The sequence below is a fragment of the Pleuronectes platessa genome, chromosome 11, assembly GCF_947347685.1.
Source record: "Pleuronectes platessa chromosome 11, fPlePla1.1, whole genome shotgun sequence".
Lineage (NCBI taxonomy): Eukaryota > Metazoa > Chordata > Actinopteri > Pleuronectiformes > Pleuronectidae > Pleuronectes > Pleuronectes platessa.
The window spans coordinates 5,229,815-5,250,979 of NC_070636.1; the positions used below are offsets into that span (position 1 = coordinate 5,229,815).

Genomic DNA, 21,165 nt, shown 5'->3' on the forward strand with positions numbered 1-21,165 from the left:
TACCCCTGTGCCGAGTCACAGCCCAATTACCCAAATTGTCCCCATATGCCTCCCCAGTCTGCCTGCATGAACCCTGTTTATAAATCCTCTGTCTTGGCTCCCCGGAGAACATGTGCTTCTGCTCAGCCAATCAGAGCCCTGCGCCACACTCAGGAAACACTAATCTGCCCCCCGCTACCATAAAATGATCAGGGCTTTCATGCCAGCTTTGCAATCATATGCACAAGCCCGTGCTCTCCTCACTTTCGCTCACATACATGTGCACATAATGTATCAGCATTGATTTTGTCAGCTCCATGAAGCTGCTTTACTTTCTCTCTACCTGGTGCCCACTCTGGAAACGTTTACACTAACTTGAATGCACGTATACCACTTTGTTTTAATCCTGTGTCACCTCCTCTCCTCCAGGACCCGACCCTTGAGTTCATGAGGAAGTTTACCATCGGCCTCGTGTCCGGGACCATCTCCTCCTGCGTGAACATCCCCTTCGACGTGGCCAAGAGCCGCATCCAAGGCCCGCAGCCGGTGCCAGGAGAGATCAAGTATCGCACCTGCTTCCAGACCATGGCCCTCGTGTCCCGGGAGGAGGGGTGAGAACAATCAGGGGCGGGGGGCGGGGGGGGACTGATAAGTGGCCGATCCTCAAGATGAAATTTAAAATGCTGTCACTGCTGCATCCAAGAATTAATGAGCCACTTTGTCTGTTTTGTTAGCAATTGATAGTTGGTTATCTTTCAAGCCGGCTGTCAGAGAAGACGAATGCTAGAGCGGGTGAAACGGGGCTTCACCGTACGGTTTGAGTTTCCTCCAGAGGAACTGAATGAATAACTTGATGCACAGCTGTGATCCGATGAATGGAAAGCAAAAGAGTGACGTTAGATTCCCGGGCTGCGTTCCCCACGTGTGATCATACATTTCTGCAGTCTGTCAGTTGTACAGTAAATGTTAACATATTTCCGAGCCTCGGAGGAATGACAGCTCTAAATGGAAGCTTCAAGGAAAGATCTATGTTATGTTAGCAATTGCCCGAGGCTTTTCCACTTTTCCCCCACGCAGCACCACGAGACCAGGGCCAGCGAGATGTTTGTAGTTAGTGGACGCTGGAGCCTCGGGGGCTGCTGCAGGAACAGCACTGGACCGCTGGCGTCGCAGGGGTGCGTGCAGGGTGCCCCCTCCGCCACATCCAGTCCCCTGCTCTAACACAACACAGTCCCTGCTAATTAGTGGTCCCTATGGGAGACGTCGTTAAGCAGACCCTAACGAGCCGCGCGGCGCTCCACGGGTCAATCTAATCAGACAGAGGGCCAGGGAGGAAGTGGGTCGGGCCTTATTAACGCCATCAGTGGCGGGGGCAGGGAGCAGGACAGGGAGCACGAGGCGGAGGCAGCCAGCCACTGATCACCTTGAATGCATTAAGGGGCAGGTACTCGCCAGCGCCGGCCCTTAGACTTAAGCTGCCTACCTGACTGGGTGACGGAGAGGCAGGCCAGCAGACAGACGAGCAGCCAGGCAAGAAGTCCCCTCCACACTCCACAGATTAAACACACATTCACATGCAAGGACACGAGCACACTGTGTATGAAGGGAATGTGTGGAAGATGGAGTCATTCTTCTTTTTTTCACTTCTGTAGCAATACGACAGAGTAGAAGTGCAAGTCATGCATTTGGAATTTGAAGGTAAAAGGAGAAGAGTGAAGGCCTAATAAAATACCTACAGTTCTAAAAATAAAAGGGCTCATTATGTAGAATAATGTGCATTAATGTGTTGGAAAATAACCCTAGATGCTTTAATGTACTGATTTAATGTTTCAGTTGGTGAAGGTGGGATTAAAGTAAAAAACAAGTACCTCAGAACTCTATATAAGTACAGTACTGGAGCAGATGTACTTTGTAATGTTCCACTGCTCCATCATACATGGATCATTTTATCCTATATTCATCCTGGAATCTTTACATGTTCATGATCTGTAATATAACTGTTCTGTTTTTGTTTTATAGATACTTGGCTCTGTACAAGGGGCTGGTGCCCAAGATAATGAGGCTTGGACCAGGTAACGAAACAGCTCATTATATTGAAAAAAAAATTGAACTTGACCTTATTAGTTGTTTTGAGATTGGAAACAAAGCTAAATTATTCCTCCTCCTGCTTCCCTCTCAGATGTGTTTCCTATTTCCATTGCTCTATAACAAAGTAGTCAGTTGTTTAACTGGAAACATTGTGTGTTTTATTCCTCTCGACATGTGTGTTTATTCACCGTCTTGTGTTGTGTCACAGGTGGAGCAGTGATGCTGCTGGTGTATGAATATGTCTCCGGTTGGCTTCAGAAGAACTGGTAACAAAAACAAACCACCAGCAGTGCCTTTTCTGGATTGTGCCTCAATCCCAATACGGTTACCTGACTCCAGTAACACGAGACCAAATGAGTTCATCTTTGTTCAACAATACAATACACAGGACTGTTATTAAAAACACCAAAATCAACATTCCAGTCAGTCCTAGAAAGCAGCTTTCGAAGGAGAACCTCACATCCAAGTCATTTTTATCAGAAATTAATTCAAAACAGCTGCAATATTTCAAAACTGCCTGAAAAACACATTTCAATGTAAAACCAGTTCACCACTGAGTCAGTCGGGTTTTAAGACCCTGAAAACCAGTGTTTTCTCTTCGCTTCTAAAAATATTCAACAACGAGCACAATATTTTTGATATATTTTGTTTTGCTCTATTTCCTCTCACTGGTTTTGAGTGTATGTCACATGCCTCTCTGAGCCAATCACACTAAAGCAATATTTCATTCAAAATCTGATGACAGTTGAGGAGTTGAATGCTGATGTTGCAAGTTGTGTCGATGGAATCAGCTCAAACCAAATCCTCGTCTTTCCTGATGAAGCAGATTGTGTCTTTGTGAGTTTTAAAAGCATAATAACAAATGTAGATTGTTGCTTATTTTGTCATGAATACTACAAGAGATCAGGCTTTCCAGGGTTTAGCTGTTAAAAACATTCTGCCAACACCCAAAAGTCCCATTTGATATTAGTCCAAGAAGCGTATCTGATTTATTTCATGAGATTTCATTGATTATTTTTAGGGAAATCTGTGAAAACAGAAAAATATTAACGAAATAATTTTGTATCTACCTTCCAAAACTGGTCCCACTATAGAGGACTTGATTATATATCATCATTATACAGCTGCACATGTTAATTGACCAAAACTGGAACTTCCGCTGAGCCTCGTGTACCTGAGTCATCTGCTCGTGAAGGAGCAACAGTTCAGCAACAGTTCACTATGCACTCATACACACTCTCTGTACCTACACTTCATCATGTACATCAAATATACAAGATCGAACACGTATACTGTGATCACAACCATTGTACTGAGCCTCACTGTGTATTTCAAACAAACCAAATACCCTCAGTAGTGCCTTTATTAGTCAGGATGTATGGGTATAGAAAAGTGTTAGTGTGTTCAGGCCTGTTGCTGAGCTACTTGTAATGCCTGACTGATATTTTAATGAATCATCTATAAATTGGACAAATGTTTTTTTATCTCAATATAGAATAGAATTTGTTCACAGTTACTTGCATGTATTGGTAACAAATAATAAAAACAAAGATTGAAATCAGACTCCTCACTTTGGTTCCTCGCTGTGTGTCGAGTAATTCTCTGTCCTGCAACTGTCACCTTGTGTTGTTGAATAGTGGTCTTCTGTGGAAGCCTTTCCATCGATATAAGTGTATACTCTTCCTTCAGTTTACTCCCTTCCTCCTCCTCCTCCTCCTCCTCCTCCTCCTCCTCCTCGTCTTCCCCTCCATCAGAGCCCTTTGTTGTTTGAGGGCCTGTCAGCCCGTAGACGTCGTCTCAGCCAACCAAGTGTCAGTCTTTTCTCTGGCGGTGGTGCTGAGTCGGTGCCGGAGCGCAGCCTAAGTGCAAGTTAAAACAACAAGCTTGAGAAATTCAAATGTGGCTGCAGGACCTGGGGTTAGGGGCTGGGGGGGGGGGGAGAGGGGAGTGGAGGTTACCGCACACATTCTCTCCCTCTGCCAGTCTATCTCTTACAAAAATATGCACACACATGCAAACACACACCTGTTGCACGGCCTCTGGAGAGACTCTAATCTTACCCTCGTCTTGTAGCAGCAGATCCTGAGCCACGTTGGCATTTGACAGTAGTCATTAACGTGGGAGTTCCTCTCTGCCAGGACGCAGCGGCTCCTGTTGTTTTGGGCCCTTGGAGCCTGAGGTGATAGACTTAACAACTGCAGGGCCGCAGACTGATGGAGTTGTAAGCGTTGAACCTGTTTCTTTTCTGTAATGGAGACCTGAACGTGTGTGTTTGTTTCAGATCTGACAGCTTGTAACGTGTGTCTCGGGTGTTGATGGTAGTGAAGCAGCAGAACCACTCTTCACCATAAATCTCCAGCAGCAGAGTCCCCTTCTCCTCCTCTTCCCGACACCCTTCCCATGCATGTTCTTCATCATCCCCCCCGCCCGCCCCTCCCTGACGTTTCAATCCAGCGGCTCCACTTTGACAGCACCACAAGGCCGTACCTGTCTCTCCCCAGTGCACACACACACATGGGTCCTGATTAATATTTGTATTAAAATATCCCAGGTTTCCAGTAATTCGGGTCGGTGTGATTGAGCCACATGTGTTCACAACCAAAGACACAGAACCAGACACGTTCTGATTTTCCAACCACAGCCGAGGTTTCTCTCTCACCTGTCTGCACGACCCGCTGCTGCTTTAAGGCATTAAGAAAACATTCTGGCTGTTGTCAGCTTCTTTTTTAAAAAGACGTGCGCTGAGCCGAAACACACACGAAGCGCTGTGCTCGACCCTGCTCTGTGTTACCCTGCAAACGGCTGTCTTGTTTCTGATTGCATGTGGGGAAAGTAAAGATAACCATATGACACTGAAGTCAGACTCGACATCATTAATTATAACCACGTGTCTGCCCCCCCCTGTTTTTTTTAAAGCGAAGCCTTTCGAGACCTCGCTCCCACAACGCTGACCAACATTAGACTACAACAACAAGGCTTATTAGACTTTTTGAGAAACTGTTCCTCCTGTCTCGAAACAACACGCTGTTCCTATTTTATTTATTTTTCGATACTGGCGTCAATTAAGACGACCACATTTTAATTCAGTTGTGAGTCAGAGGAGGCTAACGAGGCTGCGCTCGGTTCATGTAGCGGAGTTGAAAGGAAAAGTTGTTGTTTGCAGGCGGAGGTAACAAAACAAAACCAAACAGAAAGACGGAGCATGTAACGACTTCTTCATGCCGCTCGGAGAGTTAACTATCATTTGCAGTGTGTGATGGACTGGGGATGGTTGAGGAGGGGGTGAGGGGGGGGGGGGGGGGGGGTGCTGTTACAGCAAACGCACAATCATCACGTCCCTGTGATGTGGTTCACTTACGGTCAAAGCAACACTACGATCCCTGAGCAACGGTCCGTGACCACTGGATGCGGGGACCGGTGCTTTCCAAGTCAAATCAGCCCTCGCATGGGGAGGACTGTTGACACTGTGACACGCAGGGACTGTTTGTGTTGTAGCAACAGGGGGAGTGGAGACGTGGGGCCTTAACCAAAGCAGCAGGTCAGAGGTGTGTTGAGGAGCAGGTGAGCAGCTTCATGCTGGACCTCAGTGTGTTTCCACCTCCACACCTCCACCTCCACTCCTGATCTATCTAAAGCTACACTGCCCGGCCTCAAACTTCCTGAATATGTTTCTGCATCATTTCACAAACGTGTCATTTGTGCGCTTTTCTTTTGTTTCTTTTTTTTTGTAATGAACACGTTGAGTTGAGCCCTGACGGCGCCTGTGTTGGGGTCACATGTCTGATGACCTTGGAGGCTACGGGACAATGAGGGCACACGGGCTCCAGCTCACCCCCCGGGAGTCTGGGAGTCGTCCGTGTTCTGAATTACAGCGTCACCGAAATCACAACGCAACATTTGCTCCCATTAAAAAGCTGGTTGAACTTATTAAAATGATTGTGCATGGCAGAAGACATTTGCAATTATTTAAATAGGACGTCCAGGATTTAAAGATGTTATCACGTCCTTATGAGATGTTAACTGAAGGGACATTCACATTTAAAAGAATGAAAAGTGAGATTAGGAAACATCTCTCTTTTGTTAATACAACAGCATTTTAGATTTATTTACCCTAATCAGAATTTTCTTTATTATTGTATTTTCAGTTAATTTATGCCCCAATTTTTGCTGCACTTCTTTACCAGATCTCCCAGACTCTGCTGAAGCTTTAGTTCTTTCCTCCTTCAACCGCCTGCCAAATAATTAAATGGAATTTAATTATATTACCTTAAACTATTCATTACTCCTCACTTATCTTATAGAATATTATTATCTATGAGTAGGCCTCTTGAAAGGGCTTGAGAGGGCATGTACCAGATCCGTGTTATTTCAGTGTCCAAAGGATTTTGACAGAATTGCATTATGTGGAGACACTGTGTGTGTGTGTGTGTGTGTGTGTGTGTGTGTGTGTGTGTGTGTGTGTGTGTGTGTGTGTGTGTGTGTGTGTGTGTGTGTGTGTGTGTGTGTGTGTGTGTGTGTGTGTGTGTGTGTGTGTGTGTGTGTGTGTGTGTGCGTGTGTGTCAAGCATTTCTGATGAGCTTTCCCAGTGAGCCGTGAAACCTGGTAATAGAAAATACAGGCCCAGTATGAGCATGCCCTTTTTTGTTTTCCTGCTCGTGTAAAACCGGCCGGTCGGCTGCCATCTCCTTAATTTGGCTTCACTTCGCTGCCGAGGAAGACGAAGAGTGAAGATGATTAATATACTCAGAATGAAACATGCTCAGGATTTCCCCCCCCCCCCCCCCCGAAACATCAACCAGCAAAAACGTCACCAATAACAGCCAAACAATTTAATAAGATACATTCAATTTCATTGTGCAACATTTTTCAATCGTTTACTCTCTCGTCTCCAAACATCAGACCGAGGCCAATTAGTCTAAACATGCGTGGAGATTCCCATTCTTCATTCAACGTCCCTTTTCTCTAATAAATAAACTTCTCTCTGGAACTCAGGCCACGTTTTTTTTTTTTTTTTCAGAGAAGTGGGAAAACAATGCACCGTAGGACAGTTATTTTTTTTATCAAAAACATGGACAACAACAACAACAACAAAAAAGCATACAAAAACAAAACGAGCAAATAATAAGCACCCTGAAAACGCTAATGTAAAGTCCCCCCCCCCCCCCCCCCTCCCCCCCTTCCCCCTCTTCTTTGATTTGCTCTTTCTTGAAGTTATACGTTACCCCCTTTGGCCCAAAGACATTCGCAGCAGAAGAACGCAGTAAAGGAATCTGAGAGGAGTTGTGTTGATGGATGGAGGAGAAGCAGTCACACATCAGTCCTTCAGTACACCTGCCCTGCCAGTTCTTTCACACACTGTAAAATGGACAGAATGTGTATTCCCTCTGTCTTTGGTCTGACTGTGTGAAGCAGGGACGAGGATCAGGAGGTGGAGGAGGTGGAGGAGGTGGAGGAGGAGGAGGAGGGCGGCACAAATATGGTCCTGGGCCCCCGAGGCCCTCGCACAAAGGAGGCAGTGAGATTGAAATGTAGCCACACGAGACAGACTTGATGTCTTCACCGTCCTCGCCATATCTCACACACCACCCACTCACCCCTTGCTCCCTCTCCCCCTCCCCCCCCCCCCCGTCACTCAGCCGACTTCACAGCGCCGAGGCGGGGGTGCCCGGGTGGATGGCGTCACGGCCGGCTGTCGTGCTCTTGAAGGCCAGAGGTGTGGCGGTGTCACAGCTGTGGGGAGATGGCGCACTGCCACTGGCCGGCCGCCATGTGGCTCCGGTCACACAGGCCGACGTGGTGGCGCTGGACCCCGTGCAGGGTGACACTCGGGTGGGAGGGCGGTAGGGAGGGATGCTGGGCGCTGTGACATAGCTGTTCGCTGTGGGCGATCCACTCGGCGTCTGGGTAGAGGAGAGAGAGAGAGAGAGGAGACGATCAGAAGCTGTGGATCTGTGTGAGAGAGGTCAAAGGTCACGGTTCACTCGTTCTTTGGCCTCTTGGTTTCAGGTAGAAATCGCAGTCAGTCATTTTCATCACTCTGTTTCTCCAGAAAATTTCAAAACAGGAAATAATTTGCCACTCAACAGCCAGTTTTCTACTGAGACTCAAGGTTTGAGTTATTTAGTGACTCCAGCCCAGGTAGACACACACACACACACACACACACACACACACACACACACACACACACACACACACACACACACACACACACACACACACACACACACACACTCACACACAAACACTAGCAGCTGAGATGTAATGGAAAAAAGCTGAGGCGAGCTGCATAGAAAGTGAAAGGGAAAGTGACGGCTGAATGATAAACAGCACAGACCAGCTTCACAGCCACCACATAAAAAAACCCACTTTTACCCATTTCGATGAAAGTATGGATGATCAATTATTCGCCCTCGTGCCCCTGGAACACATTAAACATGGATAGAAAAAACCATACATGTCCCGTCTGGAAGCGGAACACTGTTTTCTACCTAAAGCTGGACGTTGATAAACCACGCCAGACGATGGGAGACAGGGGCGGTTTGTGAAGTTGGATGGAGGGGGGGGGGGGGTCGCGCCACAAAACAGATGTCACGAGCGATTGAGAGTGAAAGGGCAGGAAGAGGGGAAATATGATAGAGAACGAGGCGAGCGTGGAGTTCCGAAGCATGAATGGGGTTTTTTGCTTCTCTGGCACGGCGACAGGACTTAACTTTTGGGAATTCACCAAAGCATTTCAACAGGGAGGCCGAACTGGTCTGTTACTGGGTGGTCTGCGACTACTGGGAATCATTTTTGTCGACTATTCTGATCTTTTCTGTTTTCTGCGACTCGTTCTCATGGACGGACCCTCGGAGAAAAGGAGACGTGAAAAATGATGCTCTAAGCTGACGTTTGTGGTGATTGTGATGCACGACTGTGGAGAGGAGACTGGTTCTGTGTGTGTTTTTGTGTGCACATGTCTGTGGGTGTGTGTCGGGTGTTTGTGGGTGTTTGTGTGTCTTCACGTCTACGGGCGTGTTTGATAAAACGCTCTACAGGCTTTTAGCTGCGTTTCAGGTTTTTTTCCCATTTCAAATCATTTAGGTTAATCACAGCGTGTAACACATTCACACACAGCATAAATACACACACCCACTGTACACACACACACACAGCATAAATACACATTCACACACAGCATAAATACACACACACACACACACATGCATACATACACAGGCTCTACACAGACACACTAACGAAACAATCTGCAGCTACATGAACATCACGGCCTCACAAGTGAGAGATGAATCAACACCTGTCTGACACAAAGTCAACAACATGGACAAGGTTTTACAGATGTTGTGTGTTTATCGCAGTTTGTTCAGGTGTCCCTACTATTCTGTTCACCACTCAACATCTGACGTAATATCTCCAAAGATGTGTGTAGAAAATTCATCTAAATAAAATATGTAATCTCACAAAAAGCCCACATGCATGTGTGTATTTTATTTAAAATAACCTCACACGTGTTATAGTTTATATTGTTCTTATGATTTAGGTCTGTTTGGTCACAAGAGGCTAATGCTGATATTTTAATATCTTTAATATCAGACTTGAATAATAATTTTTTTAAAAGCACCTTTATCCAAATATTATCTAAACTTCATATACTCCAAATAAATAATTGAAAAACCTTCATATCATCTTAATAATGGCGAGAGAGAATATTAAGAGACGTGAAATATTGATTATATAATTGTTTGCATTTTTTTTAACGTCAGTTTTCCTGAAGAACATGAACTGATTCACCTCTAAAATACTCTTCATCTTCCTCTTCATCTTCCAGAATAAAACCAACCCGAGGGTCCCATGGGTGCACCCCCTCTCCCCCCCCACCCCCTCCGCAGGGCGCCCATAGGCCTCGTGCTGTCACCTCAGTCTGATACTGAAGAAGAGACTGAGGCCTCGTCACTAAAGCGTTTAATGCTTCGAATGAACTCAACGTTCAGAAGTCACCTTTAGAGAAAATTATTAAAAAGTTAAAATTAAGTGTTTTAAACTTTGACTTTTTAAAATCTGATTTAATTAAGTTTGCTTCAAAACGTGGAAGCAGATTTAGAAACGTTTAACTCGTGTTGTCTCTGACTGTGTCTCAAAGGGATCCGATCTATTTAAGAGGAGAAGTCGATCCTATCAGTCTTCACCATTCTTTGTGATTTAAAGACTCTAGTGGTCATTAAGCTGTTGGTTCGAGACCTTGAGGAAAGTCGCTGTGTCCGGTGTCACTTTGAGAAGCTTCCTGGTCTCAGCGTGAAAACTGAGCCGGAGACGAAGAGGCCAAATATCAACCTCTCGTTTTTTATCTGGCGAGAATCGAACGTCCTTCAAAAGTAAGAGGAAAGAAATCGGCGCAATAAAAAATAAAAGCCTCTGAGGGGATGTTTAGTTTTTAATAGAAAAACTTAAAAATACCAAAAAGTTATAAATTATTATAAAAAATATTATTTTTATAAAATATATATAGGGAAAGTGCTTAACTTTAAATATTACGAAATGTACGTTGTTTCAAATTACCGTAAATGTGATAATTGGTCATTGATGCTTTTATTATTCTAAATTTCAGATTTATTTTGAACAATTATTTTAAATGCCTGCACCTCACTTGTTTTAAACAAAATAGTACTATACAGGCCACTGCATTTTTTAGTTTATAATATAATAAATTTAAAAGTTCAGTATCTTGGCTCAAACGTTGAACCCTAAATATTTAAAATTGCTTATTAGAATAATTTAGCAGTAAAATGAAAGCAGTAAGTTTTCAGTTTCTGAGTGTCGTTACAGTCACAGTTAATTCCAAGAGCCCAACGAGCTGCAGAAACAAACCAATAGAATAAGTGTAGGCAATCCAAACCCCTTTCACCCACTTATTATCATTTTATAATTTACACTGGGAGGATTCATAAAAACCAGTGGCCATGCAGCTGGACCGACAGGAAGTGGCTGCACCTTTATGAAGCCAGAATAAAATAATAATAATAAAGTATAACAGAAACCAGAAGCCAGAAGCAGCGCGTTAATTCTGCGAGAGGTGAAACTCCAGAGCCACATCATAATCAGAATAATATTATTTAAAAAGACTGGGATTAGATGGATGGCCTCACCACCAGGAGGAGAGGAGTTCGATTCTCTGCGTTTACCTGCGTGTATTTTGCGTGTAAAAGCGGTTGTATCCACGCCATTGACTAGTGGAGAGGTGGCTGCTGGGAAATTAGTCCTGGGTATTGCGGCCCATTCTTCTAGTTTGGCGCAGGGAAAGGATGGACTGTCAATAACTGGTGGGGGGGGGGGGGGGGGGGCAGAAGAGAAGAGGAGGGTTTTCTGTACAGATGAAGGGTGGAAGGGGAAAGTAAAAACTAAACCAGAGTCTCTGCCTCGCACACAAACATCAGGCCCAGATTAACCAGGAGACATTTAGCACTGAGGAACATTCAGATGTCACTTCACCGATTCAGAGCTCATGTGTCAAAGCTCTTATTTTTATAACCTGGTCCTGTTCCAGATCAGTTGGACAACAATGGCAAAAACAGACTTTAAATAATCTGGTTTTGAGATTAGGTTTGGATTATTTTTGTCTAATCGCCTGAAAGTTGGATTATATATTTTTCATATAAATTTAAGATATTTACCCTAATTTCTAAAACTAATAATCAATTAAATTGATCATGTTTTTGTTGGATTGGGACTGAGAAGTATTGTACAGAAGGTTTATTAACAAGGTGCCATTTGTTTCCTTAAAGAAAATGAATTGAAACTATTTGTTTTGGTTCGACCTGTGCATCAGATTAACGCCCAGTTGTAGATTGATAAAAGTAAAAACGTCTCTGGTGGAAGTGGGACAACAAAACGTGTCCTCATCCGGGACGAATCACATTTACTTTCACCGTCTATTTTTTTGTGCGTAATAGATTTAATACGTCACGTGATCCCCAGCGTCTGCACTGGGAAACAAAGTCCAACAAGGCTCCAACTCGTTGAAGAGCATTTATTTAAAATGTTGAAATATTTGTATGTAATACTGCAGTTATTGTCAAGGGTATTTCTGATGCATTGTGTTGAATTAATCCAAAAACGTTTACTCTATGTAGTACTGTAGTGTGTGTGGCCCAAGCACGATACTTAAGATGCGTAAAATCACTATCAATTTATAACAATATGCCTGAAAATATTTCTAATAATTTCCCTGTATTTTAGCAATAATCGTCACTTTGGTGCAAATAATCTTTGGCGTTTTAAATCGACTCCAAAAGCCTTTGACCCTGCATTCAAAAACCTGCCACAAACATCTGCTAATAATTTGGAAATGCATGAATTGTTTATAAAGCTACACTTTCTTAAAGAACCCTCGGCAGCTCTCCTCCACGTCTCCCTCGCGTGTGTCTCGTGATAGTTCGCCGTGCAGCGAGCACTTCGCAGCGGGCTTGGAGCGCAGAGGAGCCGGGGCGTGTTTGTGCACGGCCGCCCTGCTGGAGCCTGACAGCGGGGACTGACAGCACTTCCCCTCGTGCCTCTGCAAAACGAGCTCCCAGAGAAAAAAACAAGATGCCTTTCACAACACCGAGCCGGCCATTAACACTGATTTATGCCGGGTCCTGTTTCACTGTTTCCAAAGCAGCCGTGGTCTTTGTGGAGCGAGGGCCAAAGTTATCAGGGCCTCTACCTGCATGTGACACATGCACGACAAACACAAACACGCAGGCTGCGGCCGCAAATGGATCTTAATGCGCGCGCACAGACCAAAGTCATGGCGACACACTCGGCACACTTCATCCAACCCCATCTCCCTCCAATATTCCACATCCGCCTCTTAATCATTACTACAAGCTGGACCATATGTTTCTGCACTGACCCCCCCCCCCCCCCTTCAAACCACTATCAGCAGGCCTATGGGATACGGGATGACGTACGAGTAGCACGTCATAGGGAGAATTTACGCGTCTTTTCGGGCGGTTTTAGTTTGGGTTGCAGGGTTAGTTTGTACACACACGACGTGGCGCAAAGCAGAAAAGAGAATGTGCAGTGATAGCACACGGAAGGGGCTCGAGAAACTGACGTGTGGCTGCAGGTCAGATCTCCACAGAGGCCTGAGAGCTTTTTAGGTGCTATTAAACAATTAGAGTAGAAATGAGTCCCCCCCCCCTCCTCTCACACACGCGTGGACACCGTTGTGCGTAAAACCCAAAGTTGGATTAAATGCAGTGCAACAATCAGAAGAAACCGCCCTCCATGCAGCCATGCTTACTTTGTTGCTCTGTAATAGACCGTATCCCCAGAATATCTGTCACGGAGTGCGAGGAGGGCCATATCCTGTGCATGGCCATGTGTCCGGGGAGGGTGGGCATGCCAGGGGGAGTGGGCACTTTGGAAGTCGGGTATGAGTATAAGTGGTTGTAGGGTAACGTTGGTTGAGGCGGGGGGTGATGCCCCTGCTTGCCGGACTCGTACTGACTCTGCTGGGACAGATTCCCGATCTTGTTGCGCAGGATCCGACTGATGGAGCTGACGGAGGGGAGGTTGAACTTGTCGCAAACCCCGTCGGCGAGTAGCCTGTCCCGGATCTCCCAGGCAAAAATCCCCGGGTCCCTCTGCTTGTATGTCCGTATGTGCTTGACCACGGTGGGTGTGGTGACCCGCGGCTTGCTGCCTCCGATGGCCCCCGGGAGGATGGAGCCCGTCTCGTTGTAGCGGGCCAGGATCTTGCTGACGCAGCCGTGGGAGACGCGCAGCTGCCGGCTAATGTCGCAGGGTCGAATCCCGAGCTGGGCCAGCTCCACTATCCGGAGCCGGATGGCGTTGGGGAGCGGCCTGCCGTTGACGAAAACACCGCCGAGTTGGTTCACCTCGCCGAAGGCTGGCTCTGGTGTTAAAATCAAACACACACATGAGAATGAGAGATTGAGTCACTGACCCGAGGCCCAGCACAGATTCAATAACCACTCGTTCATAGGGTATTTTTCCAATTAATATAATTATATAGAGTCAAATAAATAAGGTGTGAAACTCTCATGCAAGTTTTTTTGTTTGCCATTCACAAGACTAATGTCTAACCAAAATAAATCCAGTTGAACCCGTCATTGCGCAAAGGTGCGTATTTTTGGATTTTAAGTGAATACACCAGAAATCCCCCCCCCCCCCCAAACAATCCTCTATCACTGTGAGCTGTGTGCAGCTTAATGTTGGTTTGTCCACTAATCGATGACAGACACACACACTGAACTTCACGCGGACGTCCTGTCTTCGATGCTAAAGCCTGTGCGTAACTGGCACATGTTCTGTCTCGGTCTGCTGGTTCCTCCCCCGTGGATCAGCACCTAACCTGTTCCTCACAGCGCCTCAGACAGACAACACATCGCCATGTCCCCCCCACCTTGTCTACAAGGACGTTGGACAATTCGCTGCATCCCTGAGCAGAAGAAGAAGAAAAAAAAAACGATCCAACACTGAACTCACCCATAGTGTTAAACCCGCAAATGAAGAACACGGTGTCCGGATTGTGCCCCCTGCGTGGATCCTGCTCCGCGTCCAGCGTGTCCACCGTCCAGAGCCGCGTCCAAGAAAATGTTCTCGTGCGATAAGGAACAAGAGGGACAAAATTCTCGGTCTGTTTCCTGACGGCGCTGGAGACAGGCTTACATTTCAATCTGTGGAAATCGGGAGGCTGGACTTCCAACTCTTCTCTCCGCGCCGGTTGGCCCAGCTCGCCGATAGACGCTCGGGATTGCTCGGAGCTGAGTCGCCATTGGTCCAGAAGTTTGACATGACAAGTTCACGGAGACACCCCCGCCACCCTCCTCCCCCCCAACCTCCCCAAGTCCTCCTCCTCGCCCTGCTCTGTCCCATCACAGAGCAAAGCCTGGGATATACCACCATGAATGCGTTTGTTATTGAGACACGCGGTGAGTATAAAAAAGCAATATCGAGATTTTGGATTAGATCTGGATCTTTTCAACTTGGATGTGAGTCTAAATAAAGAAATGCGCAAATGACAAAACGTCCAGGGACCATCGCAGAGAAATCCAACTGGAAAATAGTCATATTTCCATAAAATCCACATTGTAACCACACGTTTAGCTGTCATTAATTATATATAACATTCGTGTGTAAGTGACAAAGATGAATCCTTTCAAAACAAAAGAAGAGCCAGCGTCTGCTATGAAAGCAAAAAGGTGGAGAAGCTAACTTCTGGTGGCTTTACGCTCCACTGCCCTTCATCCCAACTTCTTTTAAATGGCACCATTAAGGAAATGGAAGGAGAGTGACTGATTGGTGTTAAATAATGTAACTGGCCGGGTGATGTGGAGAAAGTGTGCCTCCGTGCACTGGGTTATTATGACGCTCTTTTTTTTGTGTGTGTCTGTCGCTCGTGTATTTTTATTTTTCACTTTTCCTTACGCATTAAACCATCAGCGCCACACACACCAGCACAACACACCAGCAAAACAAATCCATCCAGCGCCGGCTGATGTTTGGCTGAAAATGAGGCGAAGTCAAAACAAACATTTTTAATTTTTAACTTTTATAAAGATTCTGCCTGGTTTAAAAAATAAATGACAGAGTTAAACCGCCAGATTTAACTCGTGTCTTAATTTATATATTAAGTACATTTTTGACCAGGGTGAAACAAACATTACTCTCTCAAGTATTATTAATCCAACTGTTTTATCTTTTTCCTTTTCAGACAGCATAATAATTTGATTTGCATTAAGCCCTTGCGCGGGACATCAGGCCCAACGTGTACTCCTTCTGTGCCAAATTACGCACAGCAAGCGTTTATGATATGACCGTTTCTGGAGCTCACGTATGATAAATTAATTGCCCTTTAGGTTCCAACCTTTACATAATTACACGCGCGGCTCATAGCTTGCAGAGGAATATCTTAAAAAAGGGGGATCATGTCTAACTTTACTGCCCCTGCACACATGGACCGGCTGCGCAGAAACCCCCCATTTGCAGGCAATAAGAAAGATTTGTTGCTTCCCGACACGAGAAACAAACACACACCATAACTTTGCGCCTTCGCTCTCTCTCTCTCTCTCTCTCCCCTGGTTTGACACATGCTTTGGGTTTTCTCGTGTCATATTTTCTTTTTTCAAAATAAAAGGCCACAGCGCGTGACTGACCTGCATCTCCCAACGACCTGGAGGGATCAACGTGCATGTAAACATCAAACAGCGCAGCCATGCAGCCGTGCAGTTTGGAATATGGTTGGAAACCACCGCTGACATTAAACACCGAGGCTGCCGTGAGGGGCCAAAGTGTACACACGGTGTGTCTCGCTGTTTGTTCCAGTGCGCTCAGCTCGGCTCGGCTCAGCTCAGCTCGGCTCAGCTCAGCTATGTGGGCTTTAGAGTAAACTCACTGTTACTATACTTTAATCGTTTCCCACATTTTCAGGCCTTAAATCTCTGCAACTGCACAGATCTCCCTGTGCGTAAAAACACAACTCCGGTTCTTAAAGAGAAGTGAATTGACGCTTTCGTACAGATATGTTTGCTTACATGACGCGTTATTAGTGGACTCGTTTAAAAAAAAACATCGTATCGCTGCTCGGGGCCCCCCCACCTGCCCACCCTGCCCAGCTCCCCCGGTCACTAATGCATTCAGGGATGATGTTTACCGTGGGGGGAAACGTGCTGAACTGGTTTCCACTGAGGAACCTCTGGTGGCCGAAACAACAGAAGGTCAGCAGCGAGGGAGCAGAGGTCCCATCCCACTGCTCCATCTCTCACTGAACACACACTCATCCCCATTAGGAGATGTCCAACCGGACACTGCAGCCACATGGGATTAGTGTGGGGGGGGCACGAGGAATAATAATAGGTGTATCCCATGTGTTTATTTGATAAATTATATCACACAACTGGAAATAACAATACAATTAATACAAAATAATTGAGCACATGGCGGATGCATTGTCACATCACAACGTTATTAGATTAGATCCCATCAGGGATTATTTTAATAAAAGTACTGTTATAATTTTAATTATATCAGGCTGTGTGTCAAAGGTATAATAGTGATAGATATTAATAATTGCAATAAAAAGTAATATTTTTTTAATCAAATGGGCCTGTTGGGGGGGGAGTAGATAATCCTCATGTGTTTGTCATTATCTCGTCATGTAGCTCTGGACCATTGGATTGTTTCATGTGCTGGAAGCAAACTTTAACAAATAACCACCAGGAATATAATCTTTTTTTCCTCCAGTGTATTTATTTTTCCTCCGTCTGTCCGTGCACGCCACGCCGGTGCTAACAGGCCTCCTCCACGCATGACTGGAGCCACGGCTGTCACACGCCTGCTCCGCGCAGCACCAGCCCGAACCCGTCCCATGTCGAATTGAACAGCTCAGACCGTCTGTGAAGGAGACGCATCACTTGTCTGACAAATTGTGTAACGATGGACTCGAGAGCTTCGACAGCAGCAGGTTGACTCGCACGTCTGCTGGTCTCACACAGCGGCGGGTGGTGGTGGTGGAGCACAGGCTCCCGCGCACGGTCTGCGGCGGAGGGCCTCCACACTTCACCAATATCGGTCTCCATTATTCATAGCTGCAGGTGCATGAACAAAAAAAGTCAGTGAACGTTACATATTTGTCTGTAATGTAGGTTATCAGGTCACATCCTGCAGGAAATAGTTTCTTGCCAGATGCATGACTGGATCCGAACATTTCCAACACACTCTGCTCCTCTGTGCGTCTGACGCGTATCCCGGATTTCTGCAGAAGAAAATGCAAAGCTGCGGTTCCATGACGCAAAATATGTGCATCGATGATTTAATGCATGAGAGACGTTTTGCAAATAATCATATAGACTCACTCGTGTCCCGCAGCCTGCGTGGAGCCACACTGTCATATTCTTCCTCTTCATAAAACTCCATTATATTTTATAAACGTGCTCAGATAATTCAAGTCAAGCAGTTACCCTTGTTTGGTTGTAAGGTAGTGTTACATGATACTATGGGATTAAATGTTTGTGCGATTAATCCAATGAATTGCATCAATGGATTCGTAATATTTCGTTTAATATTTCCCATAAATTCTTTTTGCTGTTGTTTTCAGATTTGTTCCTCTAACACCACCTGAAGGGTGAAGCTGAATATCATGAATCTCTGCTCTCTGGAAGTTAGTTTGCACTTGTACTTATTTAAATCACAGCTTTTGCATATTTGTTTTCACGGTTAGAGATTTAATAATGACTCAACATGGAGGCAGGAGAGCGAGTGAGCCAAATGTATTTTACTGTGGCTAATGTTTTCTGTATTTGTTCCATTAAGGTCATGGTCAAACCCAGATACCTTTAAAAAAAAGTCACAAAAAAATCTAATTATGCAAATCGTACTTCATTCAAATCTAAAAGAAAAGTAAGAGAACAAGATGTTTTATTCTGCTTTGATAAGATGAGTTGAGCTTTTATTGATCCTCCGTGGAGGATATTTAGAATCCATTCACCAAGGTACAGGAGCAGCGAAGGGGGAAACTGTAAATAAACATGTGAATAATTATAGAAATATTGTATACAATAAAAGTAGAAATAGATAATATATCTATATCAAATATGAAAGGTAAAGATTGGGATCAAGGTTGTATAATTTTACAGTCGTCAAATTATTGTAATAAACAATGTACAAAATGTGCAGCAGGCCTTTAGATGTTAGTGTTTCACATTGGAACACAGTGATTTTCACCCTGTAATTTTCATCAATAGCAATATAACGAAGGTTTTATATATATATATATAAAATAATATGATATATATTGTTAATGCATTCAGCAGCACAGTGAGGAGGTAAAACACATAATATGTCGACCTCAGATATGTAAAATGTTTTGTTTAAAATCTCAACCATGGAGCAAGAAATCTGTCTTTAAACTTAAAAATAAATAATATCGTTGCTGATAATTATCTGTATCGAGGGAAATGAAAGTTTTAATCTTGATTTGAATTTGTGTCCATGCAGCACAGCCTTGTTTCCCAGGTCACACAGTTCACCCACACATCAGCACCGTCCTCCTCCACTGGGAAGGATTTCACTTTTGGAAAATGAACGTTCCTGCGTTGTGCAGAAAACTGTCTGGTCTTGTCAGAGTGACAAACCCCCTCCTTAATAAATCACGCAGCGGCTCCAGTCCTGCATTTCTCCGGCGCACCGCAGAGATGTGCGCAGGGGGGGGACGAGGCTGTGCCAGGAACAGCGCGCGTGATCCACCTGAGTTTGTTTACCTGTCGGTTTCAGAGCCGTCTGTAAACTGCGATGACCCAGACACTCCCACCTCAACTATCTGCTCCAGCAGTCACTTAACTACCTTGAGTTTTTAATAAGCACTTGTTCAACAAGTGGAGACACGAGAACCTTTTTTTTAACTCAACAGTTTGTCACGATGGAAAAAAAGGAAAAGGCCTCACGTCGTGGTAAACAAACAAAATGACGAGTGCAGCAGGATTTCGATTAATTCTGATCGAAAGAAGAATCTGAACTTGATTTTTGTTCAATATTTTTTCGTGTCAGACGTCACCCAGGTTCCTCAGATCATGATGGAGATCAGATTCATCTGCAGTGGGATTTAAACACGACGTTGGCTGCACCCCCTCCTGGGAAACGAGCCAACATCAAATGTAAATCAAATATATATTTAGTTATTAAGAGTTTATCTCCTTATTCCTACAGTTAATAAAACACATAAACATCTGTATGTCTGTAAACATCTGTATTGTCTTTCTATTTACTACATATTAAAATGTCCTCGCAATGTGAGAGGTCCTCTATTTAATATTGATTCTACATCGTTTTCACAGTTTGGTTTGGAAATCTGAATAATTCCACTCGTGAAATATCGTGCGAACAGGAAAACTTCAACCTGAAATTTATTAGATATTAAGTATTCATACCAAAACCATATAGAACAGCGTTGATGCTGGTAAATGGAGTGAACTCCACCTTTTCCAAAAGAACAACACTCCACTAAGACTTTAATCTAATTAATTGTGGCGTCACAGATGTTTATTCTGGAGATTATAATCTGATCGAAGAGATAAAACTTCACAGGGCCGGAGGACGTTCAGATGAAAAGCTGAGGCACTAAGAAACAAACTAAATCACTCAACACAGAATCACTTACAGCATCAAGTCGATAACATTTTAAATCCTTCATCTTAAAACTTGAAAGCAGTGTTGGAAAGTAACTAAGTACATTTACTCGAGTATGAGGGTTTAGACTTTCTTGGGTTTTTCCTTTTTTCGGCTTCTTATTCATAAAACATATTTGGCTTTTTACTCCACTACATTTATCTGATAAACTCAGGTTATTGATATAAATAATCAACAAATAAATGACAGCGTTTTATTATAGATCAAAATAAGACTTTATTGATCCCAGGGATTTATAAGCTACTGAGCAGTTCTGAAACAATATCAATATGCTGAGTCAATATTATATGATAAATGCATTAATAGTTAGAAGACTGAACTTTAACATTATTCTAAAATGGGCCACTCAACACAACGAACAGCCTTTTGTGTTTTATTTATACTTATACTTTCTTATTCTTACTTTATAATATTGAACGTTGGTCTTTAACTACTTGTACTGGTAACAGAGTATTTATACACTGCAGAAGTATTACTACAAGATCGAAGTACTTCGGCATAAAGTTCAATATCAGTGGCGGAATTCATGGGAAATTGATTTCCTCCATAGTTTATAGACAAACAATATGATTTACTGAAATTTTTTCGAGAGAAAAACATTATTATTACTGTTGTTGTTATTTTATTATTTATTTATTGTATCGCTTTGGTTGTTTAAGTTAAATAGCATTTCCAAAACTCATTGCTAAACTTCAGACAAATCCACAGTCAGAACACTGAGCTCAGCCAGAGACGCGCTGACTGATCCGGTTACTGCAAAAAGAGGAAGCAGCAGAGCGGTGAAATCCAAGCCACCGCTAACTGTCCTCTCTGATTGTGTGTGTGTGTGTGTGTGTGTGTGTGTGTGTGTGTGTGTGTGTGTGTGTGTGTGTGTGTGTGTGAAAGGGAGTGTGTGTGTGTGTGTGTGTG

General features: G+C 44.3%; 2 protein-coding genes and 1 long non-coding RNA gene across 4 annotated transcripts in view; 2 read left to right on the top strand and 1 right to left on the bottom strand.

Moving 5' to 3' along the window:
• The window catches only part of slc25a21 (solute carrier family 25 member 21), an 83,273-nt gene extending 80,926 nt beyond the window's left edge, over positions 1-2,347 (top strand). For both annotated transcript variants that reach the window (XM_053434954.1, XM_053434955.1), the window contains 3 exons: positions 409-590; positions 1,999-2,051; positions 2,276-2,347. In XM_053434954.1, coding sequence (XP_053290929.1) covers positions 409-590; positions 1,999-2,051; positions 2,276-2,337 — 297 coding nt within the window. In that variant the 3' untranslated portion in view covers positions 2,338-2,347. The remainder of the gene's footprint in view (positions 1-408; positions 591-1,998; positions 2,052-2,275) is intronic.
• A 5,444-nt stretch (positions 2,348-7,791) lies between these two features.
• pax9 (paired box 9) lies at positions 7,792-14,765 on the bottom strand. Its single transcript, XM_053435372.1, has 3 exons — positions 14,560-14,765; positions 13,352-13,966; positions 7,792-7,967 (listed from the first exon to the last, which is right to left on the bottom strand). The coding sequence occupies exons 1-3, from the start codon at positions 14,561-14,563 to the stop codon at positions 7,792-7,794; spliced, it is 795 nt and encodes a 264-aa protein (XP_053291347.1). The 5' UTR covers positions 14,564-14,765.
• A 161-nt stretch (positions 14,766-14,926) lies between these two features.
• Positions 14,927-19,866, top strand: LOC128451045 (uncharacterized). The gene is made up of 3 exons (XR_008340065.1): positions 14,927-15,005; positions 18,170-18,232; positions 19,069-19,866. It is a non-coding gene; the product is annotated as an uncharacterized LOC128451045 (long non-coding RNA).
• The last annotated feature ends 1,299 nt before the right edge of the window (positions 19,867-21,165 follow it).

Excerpts from the sequence above, each read along its gene's own strand:
- pax9 (XM_053435372.1), bottom strand. Across the intron at positions 7,968-13,351 it reads GTCTATTACAGAGCAACAAA|ACGCCGAGTGGATCGCCCAC; the intron begins GTAAGCATGGCT and ends TCCTCTACCCAG.